Genomic DNA, 18,470 nt, shown 5'->3' on the forward strand with positions numbered 1-18,470 from the left:
GAGAGACAGCATAAGCCGAGACCTAGCAGATAAGGAAACCAGTGGCCAGCAACGACCTTGGACCGTGATTCGGCCGCCTGGATATCCGCGAAAACAGAGTGTTCGAAACAATGTTTTACAGGAAGGACGAACTCGCTGAAGCCACACAAGCATCACTGATCGACTGCAGGCGCCAGGCTTTCTACACGTTGCGTTTTGCAGTGGAAAAGAATGTGAAATCACTCATCCAAAACCCAGATCCCACCAGCCCTTGCCCGCCTTGCCGGATCTTTTATTCCCATACATATCTTCTGTCAGGCCGAGCCCTGCTAAAAGCCACGAAATCATCAAGGGCTAGCTACTTGCATGTTCTCTCCAAGCCAGGGCATTTGTTCCGAGCACAACTATACCTAAAAGCGGCAATAAGGTCTGGACGACAGGATGCTTGCTTTGCGAAGATATGGATCCCAAAGAATATTCCGTACTGTTTGGCTGGCCTGCGGCGGGGCTATATTTTCATCTGTGACGCCAGAGCAGGTGTGGTGATATCAGCGTAGGACTTCTTAAAAGAGAAAGCGGTGTGAGGACAGAATATTGGTTGGACTGGGCCGTGAAAATAGGATAGAAGATGTGTCAGACAGACTGGGTTGGCTGTTGGCAAAGATACGATAACCCTGCAAACCGAGAACTGTGGTGGAGCAATGCAGCATTGCAGCAGAATGACCTTGCTGAGCCCAACCACAGTTTCGCGATGCGACCAGGCTTCCAAAAGAAATACTGCAATCCGATCCCCAAGCACCTTTCTCGGACTAGATTTACCAACCATCACGCCTTTCATACGGATGCTAACCGAATTTCTTCCGCGACGCTTTTTCTCATTGGTAGACATCGGAGTCAAGAACATGGTTCCAAAATTGTTAGCGTGAAACCCAAGACTGTCAGTGAGTTGGAGAAGGTTCCACCCTCGCAGAGATATCGAGGGGGTTGAAAGGATCCCCGGAAGACTGGAAGAAGGAAACATACCTCGTTCTGCGGTATATAAAGGGGAGGGAATATCCACTCCAAACTCGATCCCTTCTCCTCTTTTCCAACAACACCTTAACATCTTAATCGTCTCCGATTCCTCGTCAAACCCGAATAAACTAAAGTTCAACGCGAATATCTCTCACCCCCTATCGCAATCATGAGTATGCTCCACCTCTCTCTGAACGCGAACGGCAGCAGAGATCTGCTTTGCGTTGTCTGATTTCTTGCATATGGTTTCACGTCATGTGGACCACAACGGCTGCACAGCATGGTGGGCTGACTTGGGTCTTTTTTCTCTCTCTAGGTGGATGTGGATGCAGCTGTGGCTCCTCTTGCTCTTGCCCATCCGGCGCTTGCAACTGTGTAAGTTATTTGGTTTTAACCCACCTTACCACCGCTTCCGGCTGGAGACGCTTAAGCTAAGAAATTTGAGGTGAAGAAATAAATCATGCCGCTGGAGGCGCTGTTAGAGTCGACCCATCCATCTCACCGCTGTAGAATCTCGTTTGGTGCGGATCCTCAAGTCGAATATCCGAGGTTCTCCTGGCTGTCACTTGCTCGCTGCTTAACGCCCAATGCCCAAGGAACTGACGGATGTTTAAATCAAGTTTACCATGAGGGAAAGTAACGGGAAGGCCGAGGGCCAACTAGGGGAGGTGTCTCGATGGGTGTCAGGATATGCTTGGTGTTTGTTATGATTGTCATATTTGCTTTGCTTGTTGCCATCAGTACCTAGCCTGCTCTACGCATTGACGGGCGGCTACAATATCATCAGTATCAAGATAGTTTCAAGCAAATCTGACTTTATCCCTCCACCGCTTCCGCAAATGCTCGTCATTGTACTTTCTCCCGGTGAGCTCCAATTTGAGGATGCACACTGACGCTTTACTGATAGCTTGAAAGTCTTCTTCCCCCCTGTCCAGCTCGCCAGGCCCTCCCGTCGTCTTCCGTCTCGTCACTTCTGCTGCCAGAGATCGGACGAAACGGAGAATTAGCGCGGGGTGTTTCACGTGACAGCCCCGCAATCCTCGGGATTGGCCTTGGCATGCCGTGGGTGCGGACTCGGGCCGACCAACCGCAGCGCTGCTCGGCCATCCATCCCACTGCTTCCCCTTGTCAACACAGCACAACACTGACAACAGGGACGAGCAAAAAAAGAAAAAGACCGCAATTCGCACTGCTCTTCCTCGTCCCACTGCCTGGCCAGATGACCCCGGTCCAAAGGGAAGCGCCTTGTGGCCGGGATGTGACTCTCCATCCCTGATGGGCCATCCCAGCTTCTTCCGTTGCCCGGTCATGTCCACTCCGGGTCTCTGGAATAACCGTGTGTGACATGGACGGAACCTATTGCTTTTTCACTCGAGACGAGCTTCTGGTGCTGCCTGTGCTCCACGTCACCAGCTGGCAGGTTTGCTTCTTCCTGAGATGCGCCTGAGCCATCGCTGCTCGGAATGCCCTTCGTCTGGCTCTCTACTTGGGATTTGCAGGCTTTCGAAAGGCTCCTGAGCACCGGCATGTGTCAAGCTTGTGAATCGGCTGGTCGGCAGTGACATCAAAACGTCGGCCGGCGTCATCTTCTCTGGAGACTACAACTTCTCCCCCAATCTCAAGCTGATATTGTCAGACCACTTGAACGGGTTTCTTTGGCGCTTACAGGTGAGGCCTCCAATGCCTTGCCGGCGTGCGGGATGTCTTGCTCGAACTTTCTTTTCAAAAATAACGGCAAGAAACCATCCCTAATTCTCCACAAAACCTCCGTGTTGAGACCTGGAGTTTGAGATGTGTTTTTCTTATTCGATTACTGGGTCAGGAAGCCTGATATCCCGGGCTGCCTGGCGCTGGGGCCTGTGATGCAAGGCTGATATTGGAGAGCTTCTTCTCCACACTTCGCTATCCCACGCAGTCAGCCTTTGGCTAGTCCTCTCTGGACACATGGGCCATGCTTAGCTGGAGCTAATCTGCCATTTCTCCTTTCTGTCCAACGAGATACCAAGCCGGGGCCGCGCCATAGTTTGGACTAGTGATCCTTTCAACGTCATCTGTCAACATCGAGATATCCAGAAAGGACAGAGCTGCCTGTCCCAGAAAGACATAAAAGGCACCTCAATCCCCCGTCAACGCTCACTTTCTCTTCCTTCCTCAACCGCAAAGCAATCGAATTCCAATCCAAATACTTCTACCAACACATTCAACCTTTTAACGTTTTTACGTTTCCAAACCACTCAATCAACATGTCTCCCTGCTCCTGCAACTGCTGCTCCGGCAACTGCAACTCCTGCTCTTGCTCCAACTGCAGCGTAAGTTGACTGCCTGTTTCCCTTACCGTTCATCTTCTAGCTTAAGCTGCTCGCTGACAATTGATACCAGCACTAAATTAACCCGCGGCCTATGAGTCGATACTCTCCGCCCATCTCTCGATAATCGACATGTTCTGCTTCATTTACTCCGCGCAACCTCCAATCGAAACTCCCATTCGTCCCTGACAGCGAAATCGACTGAAAGACAACTTCACCTAGTCTTCTGGGACGCTTGCAATTGAACACCGTCCGAAACTGCCGAATTTCGATTGGAACACCGCGAAGTGCAACGGAGATGGCCTTTTGACAATTCACGGGAGATTTTGGCTCCGATGCGATATTTTTTTGGTTCTTTTGTGATTTTTGAGTGATGGATGTTTTTGACATGAAGGTCAGGTGGTGGATATTCTCTCATTTGTTGATAACTATATCAATATAATTTTGCATGGCCAGCAAACACTGTTCCTTTTCCTCGCTTCGTAGAGGCTTTGCCATTGTCGACATTCATCAGCATCGGTAGTTACTCGAGTCGGAAATAACACTATGCTCTAACTAACAGTTCCCCAATTCCCAAAAGCCACCACTCCTCCTTTGAAACCCGCAGGTCGAGGGCACCACCTATTTTACTCACAGCAGGCGTGTAACTGAAGCGCAGACTTTCTATTTTGACACTCGGTACATTAAAAACTGCCATTAATTAACTTCATAGATATCCCTTAACAACGCCTGCTTCACCAACCCAAAGGCTCTCCTCTTCCTGACCTCCCAGTTAGTCGTATTTTGGTCTGATTCACTGGGCGAAGAGGGATTATGTTATGTTGCTTTCTTTATCCAAGATCTAACCGGATGTATGCATTCAAGCGCCCTGGGACCATAGCAGTGGCCGAAGCTTTCCTTGCGTTCAAGCTCTCGCGATACCCCCTTTTGATTCAACCTTGCACTCTCCAACTGCATAACATCATCTGTACGAGAGCTCAAGCCCCTGCCAATAATCAAGTTCATGCAAGCTCTCTGCATCGAGACTGACCACGGCTGCGGTGTCTAAATCAGAGCTTTCCCCAGACTTTCATTCCCGCCTCCACACCTCGGCCTCTCATTTCTTGATCACGCCAGCCGTGTAAACATCCAATCCGTTTGCACGAGAAAGTCATCCCCCCTGGCCATCTCGGATTATTGGACCCCCGCACACTGTTCCTTTGGCTTGATGCTAGAATGTTCCCAGATCTGTCCCGAACACGCGGGATATGCATGTGGCATATTGCTTTTTTCTTTTTCTTTGCTTTTTCACTCGTCGAATCTGAACGGGGTTACCCCAGATTTTGTGATGATTGGTCGGGTTGAAGCAGGATATTGCTGGATATCAGAGAAAACGAGACCAGATAGGTTGAGGGCTGCTTGGTTGGGGGAAGCTTGACTTGAGATTGATCCTCCTTCTGTTGGCTGATAGGACACGTACCCGAGGGCTTTGGCCTCTTTCCGAGGGGATCAAGTTTTCCGGTGTTAGCCTAGCTGAACGATGGAACAAGAGCGAGAGCCTGGTATGAGAAGGAGTTTAACGGATATGGATTGGCTCCTTTCTATTCAACCTTCCATGGTCACGGCACATATTGCTAATGATGTCTATGTAAAACGATATGACAAGTGGACAAATCCTTGAAAATACCGGAGGAATTTAAAGCACCGCAAAAGCGAAACAAGGGCATAACTCCAAGCTAAACTTGGAGAGGATAGTGATCAAAACTCCTGGCTCGAGCCGGTTGCCTGACGCCCAAAGCTTCCTTGAAGGCGAACCACCAAGAAATCACAGTTCATCCCTCCCGCCACTCGCTTTTTTGTCATTGCTGGATTCACAGACCGCCGGCGTGGTCACATACATAGAATACACACACTTCTCATCCTCGGCAACTTTCAAGATTTCATCGTTTTCTCCGCATTCCAAGATGATCTTGGTTGATCTCGAAGGCCCATTCCAGCATTTCTGGCCGTTGATGTACTCCAATGCAACTTTCTCTTTGGGGACAATCCGCCCCGAGGCAGTCGCTTCGTCAATAGTCACAGAGGAAACTTTATCAAAGTTGCCCATAACGGTATCACCCCGGCCCTTTTTGGATTTTTGTGTCGTCCTATCCATCCAGCAAAGCTCATAATTGTATTCTCCGGAGTCCTTGGAAATACAACTGCCTTTAAGCGCAAGAAATACGGAATCTTTCCCAAAATCCTTTCCGAGATCCTCTTTGTGTTCTGCGAGTGAACTCTCCAACGTTGAGAGCGAAGACTCGGCAGCACTGAGCCGGTCGCGAGCCTCTCGAACAGCCTGGGTTTCATTGGAATCAGTGTCTGGTTCGGCAAGGATACCATTCGAAATCAGGAGTGATCTGAATTCTGCCAGTTTATCCTCCATGTAGTTGACTAGGGATGGCGGCAAGTACGCTGCCACTTTGTAGACTATGTTGCTAATTAGCATATGTTCTGGTCGAGGGACGAAGAATTATCTTACTGAGAGACATCCCCGACTCGTCCTGTTCATTCTCCCACTGTTCCCAGTTGATACCAGAATCAGGACCATCGGGTTTGGTTAATTCGTCAAGGTCCTGGTGGGGTGGCGCCATATCACTGTGGTCTTTGGCAACATAATCTTCCCAACTTCTCACCGCACGTTTGACGCCTTCATCATTGAAGTTGGGGTTGTATTCGTCTTTGAATTTGGACAACAAGCCCTCCAACTCAGTCAACCGGGTTTCAAGCTGTTCTTTTTGAAAGCGCACATCTACCAACGACGTTCGCAATTCTTCCACGCGATCCCTTGCAAGCCCTGCAAGAACATTGACTTTGCCCTGTTTTTTTCCCTTGACAATCTTTCCCCTATCTCTGGCGAATACCTTCTCGACCTCTTTCTCCAGCTCCCTAACTTTGATTTTCGACGCCTTGACCTCTACCTCCAAGTCCTTAACCCGATCCTCTGTCTCTTTTTTTAACTTGGAGGCTGCCTGAACAAGATCTCTTCGTTTTTTCATCGCAGCATTGAGTGATTTCTGCTTTGACTCTTCTTTCTTCCTCCATTCTTTTCCAATCTCTTTACATTTGTTTTCACACTTTATTCCCCCTGGATGTGCCCACTCATCACTTCCATCGCAGCATAAATCGTAATCGCATACTCCATCGTTTACCCGTTGAAAGGGTACGTAGGAGGGTTTGTGTCCCTTGTTTTTGCAATAGAACCCAGGGAGCGCTGGAGTTCGATTGCTCTTCTCGTCTCCCGGATCAGATATAAACGAAGGAGAGAAGTTTGATATAAAGGAGCAGGCTGAAGTTCCGGGCTCGTCACTACCGTCGGGGCAATCGCAATAGTCGTCATTAACGGCGGAATATGCAATCGTAATAGACGGGTTGGATATACATGTAAAGGTCGAGGAATCCTTATAGAATTTAGCGACTGCCCCGTGGATAAGTTAGTTTTTGAAAATGGCAACCATGGATGGCGAGAAGCTTGCCATTTGCTTGGACATACATTCAGGACCAACACCGCGTGGCCGAGCCGCCGCGCCGGCAGCCGTAGCGCCGGTGTAGAGTGCAGCTAAGCTTAGAAGAAGAAGGGCTCTGTGATTTCGAGTCATGATGGCAGCATTGGCCTCATTACTGCTGCTGCCAGCACCGGATCAGAAATAATCGCAATGGTTCTGTTGAGAGATTGAGGCCAGATACCTTGTTGTCTGAGCTCCTGGCCCGCTATCCTCATAGGGCATAGCGTGGCGCCCAGCTCTAGAGGTGGCGACGTGCGTTCGGCGGTTTCTGAGCTGCAATCTCCATCAGACCAATACATTCCGCATCAAACAGCATCACCACGCATTTAAAATGGGTAATGACGGTGGAAGGTCAGTTTCGCGCCATCCATGACAATCTACAGCCAACTACTAACGAGTGGTCTAGTATTCCCACGCGGCGGGAACTCGTCAAAGAGGCCGCCAAGGCCCCCAGCGCATCCCAGCTTAAAGAAACTCAGCGGGAACAACTCGAGCATTGCTGGACGACGTGTCCGTTATCTCATAAAGAACTCCGTCCTCCAATAGTGTCGGACTCTGTCGGAAATCTATATAATAAAGATACTATTCTTCGTTTTCTCCTTCCTGGAGACGACCTCGATGGCATGAGCTCGAAATCGGACTGCGAGGAAATCTTATGCGGAAGAGTCAAAAGTCTCCGCGACGTCGTTGAGGTCAAATTCAACCTTGATGACAGCCCTAGAGATGGCGATGAGAAGAAGCAAAGGAGGTTTACCTGCCCCGGTTACCAACAAAGAGCTTGGACCAAGCGTGAAATCCGTGTATCTTGTCCCGTGCGGCCATGCCTTTTCGGAGGAGGCTATCCGTGAAATGAAATCGGATAAATGCTTGCAGGTTAGTACGGATGCTCCCTTTCTTTTGGCCTTTGCATTTTCATTTATCTCCTCCGTGGCTAATACTTTTCCAGTGCAACGAATCGTATTCGCCCGAAAACATCATACCTATACTTCCAACCAAGGAGTCTGAAAAGGAGCGGCTTTTGTCGCGTAAACAAAAACTATCTAATGAAGGCCTTACTCACTCGCTAAAGAAAGCCCCGGGTTCAAGAAAACGAAAGAAGACTGGGGCTATTCCCAGTGTTGTTACGGGTGAACCGACAACCGACGTTGCGGCTGAGAAATCTTCTTCCGCTCAGAATGATAGACTCATCAGCAGGACTTCCACACCTCTTCCTTCAACAACTGGTGGGATCAAAAATGCTGCCACTGCGATGTTGACAAATCGCGTATTAGAAGAAGAAAACAAGCGTAAAAGGCGGAGAAAGGACCTTGCAAGTAATGAGACATTGCAAAGCCTGTTCACATCTAGTTCCAAAAATCAGAAGACAAAAGATGGTGATTTCATGACTCGAGGTTTTAGTATTCCGTCTGGAGCCAGAAGATGATGCGTGCATCCACCAGGATTTTAAACCCACCAAATGTGGCATATACTGATGAGCTTTCAAGCGGCGGGCAACGACGGTTTTGAATAACCTGTGCTTTATCAGCATGTCGTTAGATCGTTGAGCTAATCTAGGAGACACGGCAGCGCTTATGCTTAAATAACGATGACGATACGAGGAGCTTGTCAGTCCAATTTATGTCGTTCACTATGACAACCGGACCCCGAGCACTGGCTCTAATGCTGCCTCCCTTATTTACTTCACAAAACAAGATCTGGCCCCAGAGGCATTGATGCGATTATTGTTTCACCCTTATACTGGGGATGTTTTAAATCCATAGATTGCCAATAGCAAAAAGGGAAGAGGGGATTTAGCATCAATTCTTGCTTCACAATAAAACCACAATGCAAAGAGAGGCATCCTTAATGTCTACTGATCACTATACCCTGCAAAAGGGTCAATCTTGCCTGATGGGACATCCCGTCACGTGTGGCCTCTTGCCAACATCACCTGCCTGAATTCACATTCTATATGATGGGAAAGTCACCAGTTACCTTCTTACTTTAATGTGACATTTACATGGCAAAATTTCTTTGGCATTCAATTCCAAGCACTGCTTGTTAAGAAGAAGAAGAAGCCCAGGACTCCTTCATTCTAGGCTTTTACCTTCTGATTAGCAGCTAGAGTTGATCGAAACCAAAATTCTTTCTCACCTCTGTCGTTTTTGAGCTGTTGAAGGTTAGTGGCCTCACCTATCTAATATTTAGCAGGACTGAAATAAGCCATCCTTAGGTATCCGGCTGGGACCGTACTTCCAATCAACGCAACGGTCGTACATTATGTGCACTCTTAGTCATTGGCTCTATCAGAAATGTCAATGCACGAAATTTCGCGAGTTCATACCATGTACTTCCAACTACAAGGGCAACCGCTGTCTTAGAGTGAAACGGCAGGAAACTTGCCAACCCGGTCGCTGCCCGGATTGCAAAAGAAATCGGAGCCAAGGTCGAATTCAGCATTCAATACGCAATATCTTCCGTTGACCACGACGATTTCGTTATCGAACGGACAAAGTGAAGGCCTTATCGCAGCTTTGATGCGGCTTTCGAGTGGAGGAGCGCTTGTATCGCCTATACATGGATATATTATAAAAGGATATTCGATATCGGTCACGATGTGTCGAGTAACCTACGATATACGGAATCAGCCAATGGAGTCAAACTTGACCCGCGTTTATACGTATTCCGAAGGGATATAGCAGTGCCATTCTTTTCATTTTAGAAAATGAATGAACTGTTGTTTACTCCTGTTTACTCCCTTTTGATATAGGGGTCCAGCCTTGAGGGCAGCAAGTGAATGCTGTACTCAAACATCACAAAAGTATTTTAGTTTACATATCTTAACTGAGAACACCCTTTTCTGTTGATATTCTCCTTGTAGCACTTATCTTGGTACTTCCAACGCTTAGGCGATAGTGACCGTGACTGGCAATTTGACCAGGCTTTATTCACCATTCCCATATCACTGCTCTGAGACCCCGTACAGCTCAGTATATGATACAGAGTACTCCGTATGTATGTACTTATACGGTATTTGTGTTCAGATACCTGCTTGCAATTGAGAAATTTTCCACAATATAAAATACCCCCAGATTCAGCACCTGGATATGCATCTTCCTACTTCAACAACACTGAATCTGCTATCAACCATCTCATCAAGATATAGCCCACCAGAAATCCAGACCCCACATCGCTTCGAAAAACCCAGAATTCCCCCCCAACGACCAGATTCCATCTAGCAAACACGCCCCCAGGACTCGGAAGAATTTACACCACAATGTGCGTCATGATCGTTCACAAACACGACTGCCAGCATTATGAACGGGCGGGCGTCGAAACCTGCGCCGAGGCGAAGCGGACCGGAATCCCCTGCAAGAGCATCCAAGCAGAAACTAGATCTCGCGAAGGCCGTTGCAAAGAATGCAGGCTGGGCGACGCGCCCGGATATTGGTGGACTGGGGATAGACGCTATTGATTGCTATGGGTGGTGGGACTAGGGGTGGGGAGTTTGGAGGTAGTTCTATGATATATAAATCATGTTTATTCTTGGGAAATGGGCTCTCTCCTCTTTTGCTGGGGCGGCGAATGGATCAATTGACATGATGGCGTTGATGATGCGTGTATCCTGTTGACGCACCGTTGTCTTCTTACGGGAATTTGGTGGACAAGCGTCGTTTAACAAGAATGCCGGTCAAAACAGCATGTCAGCAATAGTTACATGCAGCCAGGGTTTGGAGACACTGCGGTCTAGAGGAAGGGAGACTTGTACGAACTACCAGGGCTTCAACGTCGGCATTCTGGCACCTTAGAACTTCAATCAAATCGAGCTTGCTTATAAACGATCTTGATATACTTGTACACGAACTAGATTAGCTAAATCTCAGCGAAATCGCTAGATACTATACAGGAACAGAATAGCGAACTGCCGGGGACTATTGGAAAATCGAAGTAGAAACTTATGTTTTCACGCGTCCAGTAACAGGCAGGCCCCTCTTTGTAAGTTCCTCCTCGATAATCTTCCATCGTCCAACCTCCTTTTCTTGATCAATTGGCGTCTGTCTCCTATCAAAGATTTTCACGTTGGGAAGAGCAGCAAACTTGCCCTCGGCGATGAGGATATCGGCGAGCTTTGCTGGCTTGGGTTTAGATGCCGCAGTGAACAATTTCAAGAGGCTGGATATCTCGGTCACAGATGAAATTTCCGGGTCAGGAACGCGGTAGCCAGTTAGCTGGCTGGCACGCTTGAGGAACTGAAAATACGGTTAGTTAAATCCGCCTCTGGGGATGCAAGTAATACGTACAGCAAACTGGAACGTTGGGTCTGTCAGGGGCATCGCCAAAAACTCAAGGTTTTCGGGAGTTCGAATCTCTAGGTCGGTAATATCCAATTGTGATAACGCGCTGGTCTCTGTGGGTCCGGGGGAAACTCCAGAAGCCTCAGACTCGTCGATGGGAGTTTCGTCAACGGTAGTTGTCTCGTCAAAGTCAATATCACGGAAGAATTCTAGGAGTGCAGTTTTCTCGACTTCGCTCGGGAAAACGAGCGCGTCCATTCCTAGATGATTGGACGATTTTACTTCAACGCGGTTCATGAGCGCCAGTACTTGTTCGTCGTACTCCCAAATATTGCAAACGTCTTCCAGTGGCCTATTGAGCTCCTTCATGATGCTAAGCTCCACAACTGCCTGATGGAGGGCCGTAAGGATCTCCTCGCGAGTGGTAAGTTTGCCTTTGTGCAAGAATCTACTGAAATATTAGACCCAATCCAATTTCGTTCGGCTCAAACAATGAGGTACTAGAAATCCCACACCGGGAGAACATACCCGTAAGATGAATCTTCAGGGTTTGGCGGGTAGTCCCACCATTGTCCGGACGTCCCAACGTGTTCCAAACCCTCCCACGTCGACGCAGGAATATACTCTTCGGGCACCGTTTCAGTCGGCGCAGCAGCAGACGTCGAACGTCCCTCAGGGATAACCTGCTGCGATTCCGGTTGCAATCGCCCTTCTCGCTGCTCTCGCGCTTTCTTTTCCAAGAAGCTCTCACCACCGTAGGGATCCTTCAGACCGGGAGGATTATCTGTTCCCCACAGCTTCCGACGGACCTTTTCGCTGAATGGGACACTACCACTGTCGGAGGAATTGTGTCGACGGGTATGCTGGTTGGCGATCAGCCGGGGCGCGCATCGTGGGAGGAATTGGCGTCTGCATGTCGAGCAAACATATCGAGTGCTGCTGGCCCGATAGGGCAGCGATTCCAGTGGGGCAATGAGACGCGCTCCTGATTGCATTGTTGCTTGAAGATTGAAAAACGGCAGCGAGATTTGAGACGCAATTTTTGGACAAAACGATTTTCGAAGCTTTGACGCCAAGGATAGTCACGTGCACAGTGACCTGCCACCTGCAGCCTTGGCACAAGCTCACATACAATTCTTGACTTATGTACGGAGTACATGCGAATTTGAACGATTTGCCGTCGTATGTACATTCTATACAAGCAATCTAGGGTATATAATATAACTCTGAACCAAATCCGCAGTCCCAATGCGGGCATATGGTCACACATCACCCTCAACTGCACTTCGAATTATTACTCCCGAACAAAGACGGAAGCCATCCCCATGCCTGTACCAATGCACATGCTCACAACGCCAACCTGCTCTCCTTGTCTTTCCAACTCGGGGAGCAAAGTAGCCAGTTGTCTGGCACCGGTGGCACCCAGGGGATGCCCAATAGCAATAGCACCGCCCTTGGGATTGACTTTATCCTCACTGATGCCCAATTTGCGCACGCAGTACAGAGCCTGGCTGGCAAATGCCTCGTTTATTTCCCAAATACCGACGTCGGACACCTCAAGCCCAGTGTGCTGGAGAAGCTTGGGAATAGCCACGGCCGGGCCAATTCCCATCTCGTCCGGTGCGCATCCGGCGACCTGCGTGGAAACCCATTTCCCAATAATACTAGAGGTCAAACCGAGCTCTGTTGCTGTAGAGCGGCGCATGAGCAGCGTAGCAGCAGCACCATCGCTAACCTGCGAGCTATTCCCGGCGGTGGAAGATCCCGTTTCAGAGAACGCAGGTTTCAGAGTAGCCAGTTTTTCCAATGACACCGTAGGCCGAATACCATCGTCCCTTGTGACAGTAACCTCAACCGCTGGACCCTCAGGATTATCCGCCGGAAGAGTTCTTGTGGTAACGGGCACAATCTCCTTGTCGAACAATCCATTCTTCTGAGCGGCAGCAGCTTTCTGATGAGAATTAGCCGAAAACGCATCTTGGTCATGCCTGTTTATTCCATATCTAGCCGCAACATTCTCCGACGTAAGTCCCATGGGCATAATGCAGTCCCTCGCATCCTTTGACTCGGAGTCCTTCAGCTCAGGCCACAAAACCGTGGGAATCGCCCTTGAACCATAGTTCCTCGTCATGGACTCCATCCCACCACCAACACCAACCGAGATCGCTCCCACAGAGATAGAATGCGCAATCGTCGATATCGCAGCGAGGCCCGAACTGCACTGCCGGTTGATCGTGTGGAAGGGCACGGTGTGCGGGAAACCGGCGTGGATCTGAGCCATACGGCCTGCCTTTGCACCGCCAAGTTCCTGCAACACGCTGCCGATGCACACGTCCTCGATGAGCGCGGGATCCAAGTTCGGGTTCGCGGCTAGCGTGGCGCGGAGGACGTGGGACAGGAGCTCTTCGGGATAGGCATCTTTGAATCCGCCCTTTTTGGCGCGGGTCACTGCGGTACGGAGGGACGAAAGGATGACGATGTCTGAAGGGGACTTTTGGAGGATCTGCTTGAGACCTCGCGGGACGGAGGCGGCCATTGTGCACGAAAGGGCGGATGGCGTTGGGATGGCTCGGGTAAAGGCGGAGATTTGGCCAGGCGTGAAGCAACTGTCCACGCGATGAAGTGACTGAAGGTAGAGAAGGAGTGCTGAAAACGATAAGAAAGGGAAGACTCAAATTCCAGAAAAGAGGACCTCAGCATAATAAGGCCGTTTTGTTGGCCCCCTTGAGGCAAAGCGCTTCGGGATGGCTTCTCATTTTCGCACTGCTTCGGCAAGGTCCCACGGCTAAAGACTCTACCGATGGCGAGAACCGGCGACAGCACCCTTTTCAAGAGTTACGATCCCCAAGCGGTTTGCGTTCCAGCTGGACATATTTGCTGTAGCTTTGATGAAAGGGTGCGAATACACGGTTATCAATTCCTGCTCTCGAGCTTCCTGACGAGAAAAGCCGCAGGAGACTTGCCGACTTCATCATCCACAAAGGTTGCGTGATGGAATATCGGTTTCTACGTTCAAAATCCAAACAAAGGAGCGAATATACCGCTTCAGTATGATATTCATCGGGAAGAAAAAGTCATAGACTAATACACTGGAGTCCGTATCACTCCTTGTATAGTACAAAAGGCCATAGCCCACAACCTGCTAAGAAACGCCTGCAGAAGGGTACATAACCTGGGAAGTAGGGATATCCTGCTAGACCACCAACGCCAAGGGCCGCCTGTAATCTACCCCGAACCCGCACCTTCAAAGCTGTCCTTTTCAACGCCAACCGAAAAAATATGTAAGAAACTGAGGGGGAAAAGCCAGTGGTTTTAACAACTAGGAACGGATGATATGACTGTAATGGCCAGGCACGCGTTGTCGGCACTTGTCGCAATCAGCTCGATATCCCATGGCGATAGTCAGCTTCTTTGGTCGCTCACTACCCGTCAAATGGCCGTTCAGTTGGGATACAGGCCTGGATGATGACGCATTCGAGCTATCATGAGTGGTAGGGCTATTGCCGGGTGGGAGATCCATATTTTGCCAATTTTCAGCACTGGTATCTTGCGTTGTTTGTAGATTAGGAACCTGTGGCGGTCCGGCTGGTAGCACGTTGGCCTGTGCAGGAGTGATCGAAATGCGAATCCCGGACGGATTGTATGAGCCAGGAAAGTTTACAATTTCATCCGGACACCGTTCTGAGCTTTCAGTGAAACCCATGGCATCTGCCTGGGCCTCATCCTCACTAATGGGACTTGGAAGTCTTCTGCGCCGCCACCAGCCTGCCTCATCTGCCGGCATTCGTTGGGAGGTGCGCGAAAGCTGTTGCTCAGCTAGAGAAACGGGGTCCCTCATCATCGAGTCTGTGGTCATATTCGACGTGAAGTGGCTAAATATCGGTGTCGCTGTTCGTCCTCCACTAACGGTTAGAGACTGATTGAGTAAGAATGATGGTATGGGAGATTCAAGACTGCTCTCTGGCCTCGATGGCCCAGAACCAGCAGACCATAACGGTTGCATGGTCGCAGACCTCGGCTGCGAATCCACCATTTCAAAATCCGAGTCCGATTCGTAGGGGACTCTCATGGAATTGAAAGCATGCGAGTGAATATCCATCTGCTGGTTCTGTGACATGTCCCGGTCACCTTCTTGCATCGGATCATCGTCAGACGACTCGGCGGGCGTGAGCGTAGACGAGGTCGGGAACGAAGGCTCAGAACGGTTGCGAGGCAATGGCTTGATATGTTTTAAAACGGGCGACTTGCGAAGAGGGAGAGGACGTGGTTTCTAGCAGGCGAATTTGATGAGTTCTCAGCTAATGCAAGGGGTCGAATCCTCCAGCAAGATATTCAAGGATGCCATTGGCAAAAGGATCTTGATCGAACACTCACCTTTTTATGCGGGATGACAGGCTCATGCGGTCCACTGGCTTCTTCTACGTCGTCTTCCCTCGTCCGCTTGTTCGAAGGATTCAACATGGTTGCTGAGACGCGTTTCCCCGAATGTCAACGATGGCGCAGGATCTCCGGCCCAACTGGGAAGGGCGCTGGTGTTTTGGGGCACTGTTTGTTTAATGGGGAGCAAGCCCTTGCCCATGAAAATGGATTGTTCAGAAGGAATGAGTGACGGAGGATGCGTGGGATAAATATAGCCTGACACAGCAGGCCGCGATCAGGGCGTTTCAGGTTGCATGCTGGCTCCAGCACCCCATGCCAATCGCCGCTCAAGACAGGACTCAACGGATCCAGGAGGGGCAGATGGAGCAGGCTGCTTGTCATTCAATCCGACGTCAGCCCTGGCCAAAGGAGGTTCTGGGAGTTTGGAGACTGTTGCAGAAAGACTGCTGGATTCCAGATGGACCACAGACAGCTGCAGGGGCTTCTCATGTGTTCTGGCTGAACCCCAGAACTTAAAACAGGGCCATGTGGACTTTTTTTGAGTGGTGCACTGGCTATTAGTTTGTTCAATATATCTTGAGATGGCGTTCTGTCGGACGGCCACCAGCGATGGCTCTCCAATAGCAAGATGTCTGGGGCTAATCCTGTTGATTCTACGTGGAGAAATGATGCACTCCGTCTTACTGTCTATCAAAAGCACATGTTTTGCAATCTACCAATCCCTATCTATATATATACTAATTGGCTACCGTACAGAGATAATGATGTGATGAGGAGATTCAAGCATGACTGTGTGGTTCCACCAACAACCCCAGCAGCATCCGTGATTCCAAAAACATGGAATTTGGCCAGATTCAAGATCTCGTGGCCGAATCCTCCCTCGGCTCCACTCCCAGCGGTTCAAGAACCGACCGCTAGTGCGGCCGGATTGTAAGCTGAAGCGCAATAAAGCCATGGGTTTTCTGACGAGTGCACGGCTCAACGGGTCATGCAATGAGCTTGTCGATGCTTTGCTCCGTTGCCCGACTCTGCAGGCGGCAACCCCAGCCGCGGCGGTCGAGGCCATGCGGATCCCTGGCAGGCTGGTCCTTGGGAAGAGCGCACAGGAATTCGAGAAGGGCATGAGGCATTTGAAAACCAATTGCCCATGTCTCACCCTCGCCCACATCACCGGCCAGCAGTGAAGGTGTGTACTGTGTGACGGCAGCGAACCGTCACGTGCCGGCCCAAAAGGTGCAAACTGGCGCCAGAACGCACGGAATCCACAGCCGCATTACTAGCGCGTTACAAGCGGGCTTTGCCGGCTCGGGCAGTTCCCCACGCAAACAACAGAAATCACACATTTTTCTGCTGCTCGCTGTTGGTGGTTCGTCTGTGAACACCGTTGCGCCTGACTCTCTCTCTCCCACTGCCAGTCACTGCACCAACAACAGGAACCTGCCAGTCTCTTCTTCTATAAAGCTGTCGCCTTTTGCCTCGTGCTCCTCTCTTCTCGCTCAATCGTTTTTTCGTCACGTAGGTTCGTCAGGATACCCTGCAGCACAATGCCTTTGGTCAAAGCTGCCCCAGAAGTCAACGAAGACAGCCGGAGTAAGACTGGGCCCCTCTCCCCTTGTATTGGACTCATCATCTAATAAGTCGTCCAGTTTTGGGCTATGACCCATTGCTGTCGCCTCAATTCCTTCAGAGTGAAGTTCGCGCTGTGAGTCATTCCGTGGTGAGGGGAAGACAGGGAAGGTTCGGATCCCTGACAATTGCTTTGCATAGCCAACTCAAGCCCTCGAGACTGTTCGCTCGGGTCGTGACCAAGCTATTGAGGTCATCGAACAGCGTGATGACCGTCTCCTTGTTGTCGTCGGTCCATGCTCCATCCACGATCCGGACACCGCTCTTGAATATGCGCGGAGGTTGAAGGCGCTCGCGGCAAAACTCCAACAAGACTTGTGCATCATCATGCGTGCCTACCTGGAAAAGCCTCGAACCACGGTCGGTTGGAAAGGTCTCATCAACGACCCGGACATCGACTCGTCGTTCAACATCAATAAAGGTCTCCGTGTGTCGCGCAAGCTCTATGCGGACCTGAATGGCATGGGTATTCCCGATCGCCAGCGAAATGTTGGACACCATTTCTCCCCCAGTTTTTGGCCGACCTCATTTCGCTAGGTGCTATCGGCGCCCGGACCACAGAGTCACAGCTTCACCGCGAGCTCGCATCCGGTCTGAGCTTCCCCGATTGGGTACAAGAATGGAACCGACGGTAATCTAGGGATCGCAATCGACGCCATCGGTGCAGCCGCACATCCACATCATTTCCTTGGTGTAACCAAGCAGGGTTTGGCAGCCATCACCAAAACAGCCGGTAACGAGCATGGGTTCGTTATTCTTCGCGGCGGTAATAAGGGAACCAACTATGATCCAGAGAGTATTGCTGCTGCGCGACAGGAGCTTCGAAAGAAAGGCCAGCGTGAGATTGTGATGGTTGACTGCTCTCACGGCAATTCGAACAAGAACCACCTGAACCAACCCAAGGTAGCCAAGTGTGTCGCTGATCAGCTCCGTAACGGCGAGGACGCCATCATCGGCGTCATGATCGAGTCGAACATGTACGAAGGAAACCAAAAGGTGCCTCCCGAGGGCCCGAGCGGCTTGGCCAAGGGTGTCAGCATCACGGATGCCTGCATCAATTGGGAGATGACTGTTGACGTCTTGGAGGATTTGGCCGAAGCTGTTCGCACCCGCAGAAAGACCCGCGGTGCCAAAGCCAATGGCATCAACGGCAGTTCCTAAAAACAAAGTCAAGGATCAAGCACATAAATCTGGGTAGAGGGTTTCCTTTTTTTGTCCCCCTTTTCCTTTTCTGAAATGACACTTTCTCCTGGTGGTACGCCTTCTCCGCCTTTCCGCATCTGCGTGTTACCTTGGTTCAACATTCAAGTACCCCATCAAGCAAAAGTGATTTTTCTCCCCTTTTTCTTTTGATTATGACATTGTAT

At 50.0% G+C, this 18,470-nt stretch overlaps 7 protein-coding genes across 7 annotated transcripts; 3 read left to right on the top strand and 4 right to left on the bottom strand.

Moving 5' to 3' along the window:
* Window positions 1-1,248: 1,248 nt before the first annotated feature.
* Window positions 1,249-3,397, top strand: UREG_01624 (uncharacterized protein; the record flags this gene model as incomplete). Its single annotated transcript, XM_002542062.1, has 7 exons — window positions 1,249-1,276; window positions 1,735-1,857; window positions 1,929-2,055; window positions 2,148-2,329; window positions 2,617-2,661; window positions 3,017-3,302; window positions 3,373-3,397. The coding sequence occupies 7 exons, from the start codon at window positions 1,249-1,251 to the stop codon at window positions 3,395-3,397; spliced, it is 816 nt and encodes a 271-aa protein (XP_002542108.1).
* Window positions 3,398-5,103: 1,706 nt separating this feature from the next.
* UREG_01625 (G19P1 protein) lies at window positions 5,104-6,916 on the bottom strand (the record flags this gene model as incomplete). The annotated part of the gene is made up of 3 exons (XM_002542063.1): window positions 5,104-5,747; window positions 5,800-6,735; window positions 6,811-6,916. The coding sequence occupies 3 exons, from the start codon at window positions 6,914-6,916 to the stop codon at window positions 5,104-5,106; spliced, it is 1,686 nt and encodes a 561-aa protein (XP_002542109.1).
* A 630-nt stretch (window positions 6,917-7,546) lies between these two features.
* Window positions 7,547-8,246, top strand: UREG_01626 (uncharacterized protein; the record flags this gene model as incomplete). The annotated part of the gene is made up of 2 exons (XM_002542064.1): window positions 7,547-7,696; window positions 7,770-8,246. 2 exons carry the CDS (start codon window positions 7,547-7,549, stop codon window positions 8,244-8,246), a joined length of 627 nt encoding a protein of 208 aa, XP_002542110.1.
* Window positions 8,247-10,758: 2,512 nt separating this feature from the next.
* Window positions 10,759-11,466, bottom strand: UREG_01627 (uncharacterized protein; the record flags this gene model as incomplete). Its single annotated transcript, XM_002542065.1, has 2 exons — window positions 10,759-11,052; window positions 11,104-11,466. The coding sequence occupies 2 exons, from the start codon at window positions 11,464-11,466 to the stop codon at window positions 10,759-10,761; spliced, it is 657 nt and encodes a 218-aa protein (XP_002542111.1).
* Window positions 11,467-12,391: 925 nt separating this feature from the next.
* Window positions 12,392-13,633, bottom strand: UREG_01628 (3-ketoacyl-CoA thiolase B; the record flags this gene model as incomplete). Its single annotated transcript, XM_002542066.1, has 1 exon — window positions 12,392-13,633. One exon carries the CDS (start codon window positions 13,631-13,633, stop codon window positions 12,392-12,394), a length of 1,242 nt encoding a protein of 413 aa, XP_002542112.1.
* Window positions 13,634-14,416: 783 nt separating this feature from the next.
* UREG_01629 (uncharacterized protein) lies at window positions 14,417-15,558 on the bottom strand (the record flags this gene model as incomplete). Its single annotated transcript, XM_002542067.1, has 2 exons — window positions 14,417-15,367; window positions 15,472-15,558. The coding sequence occupies 2 exons, from the start codon at window positions 15,556-15,558 to the stop codon at window positions 14,417-14,419; spliced, it is 1,038 nt and encodes a 345-aa protein (XP_002542113.1).
* Window positions 15,559-17,021: 1,463 nt separating this feature from the next.
* Window positions 17,022-18,264, top strand: UREG_01630 (phospho-2-dehydro-3-deoxyheptonate aldolase; the record flags this gene model as incomplete). The annotated part of the gene is made up of 4 exons (XM_002542068.1): window positions 17,022-17,067; window positions 17,124-17,179; window positions 17,245-17,569; window positions 17,744-18,264. 4 exons carry the CDS (start codon window positions 17,022-17,024, stop codon window positions 18,262-18,264), a joined length of 948 nt encoding a protein of 315 aa, XP_002542114.1.
* Window positions 18,265-18,470: the final 206 nt, after the last annotated feature.

This window comes from Uncinocarpus reesii, genomic scaffold (genome assembly GCF_000003515.1).
Source record: "Uncinocarpus reesii 1704 scaffold_1 genomic scaffold, whole genome shotgun sequence".
Taxonomy (NCBI): Eukaryota; Fungi; Ascomycota; class Eurotiomycetes; order Onygenales; family Onygenaceae; genus Uncinocarpus; species Uncinocarpus reesii.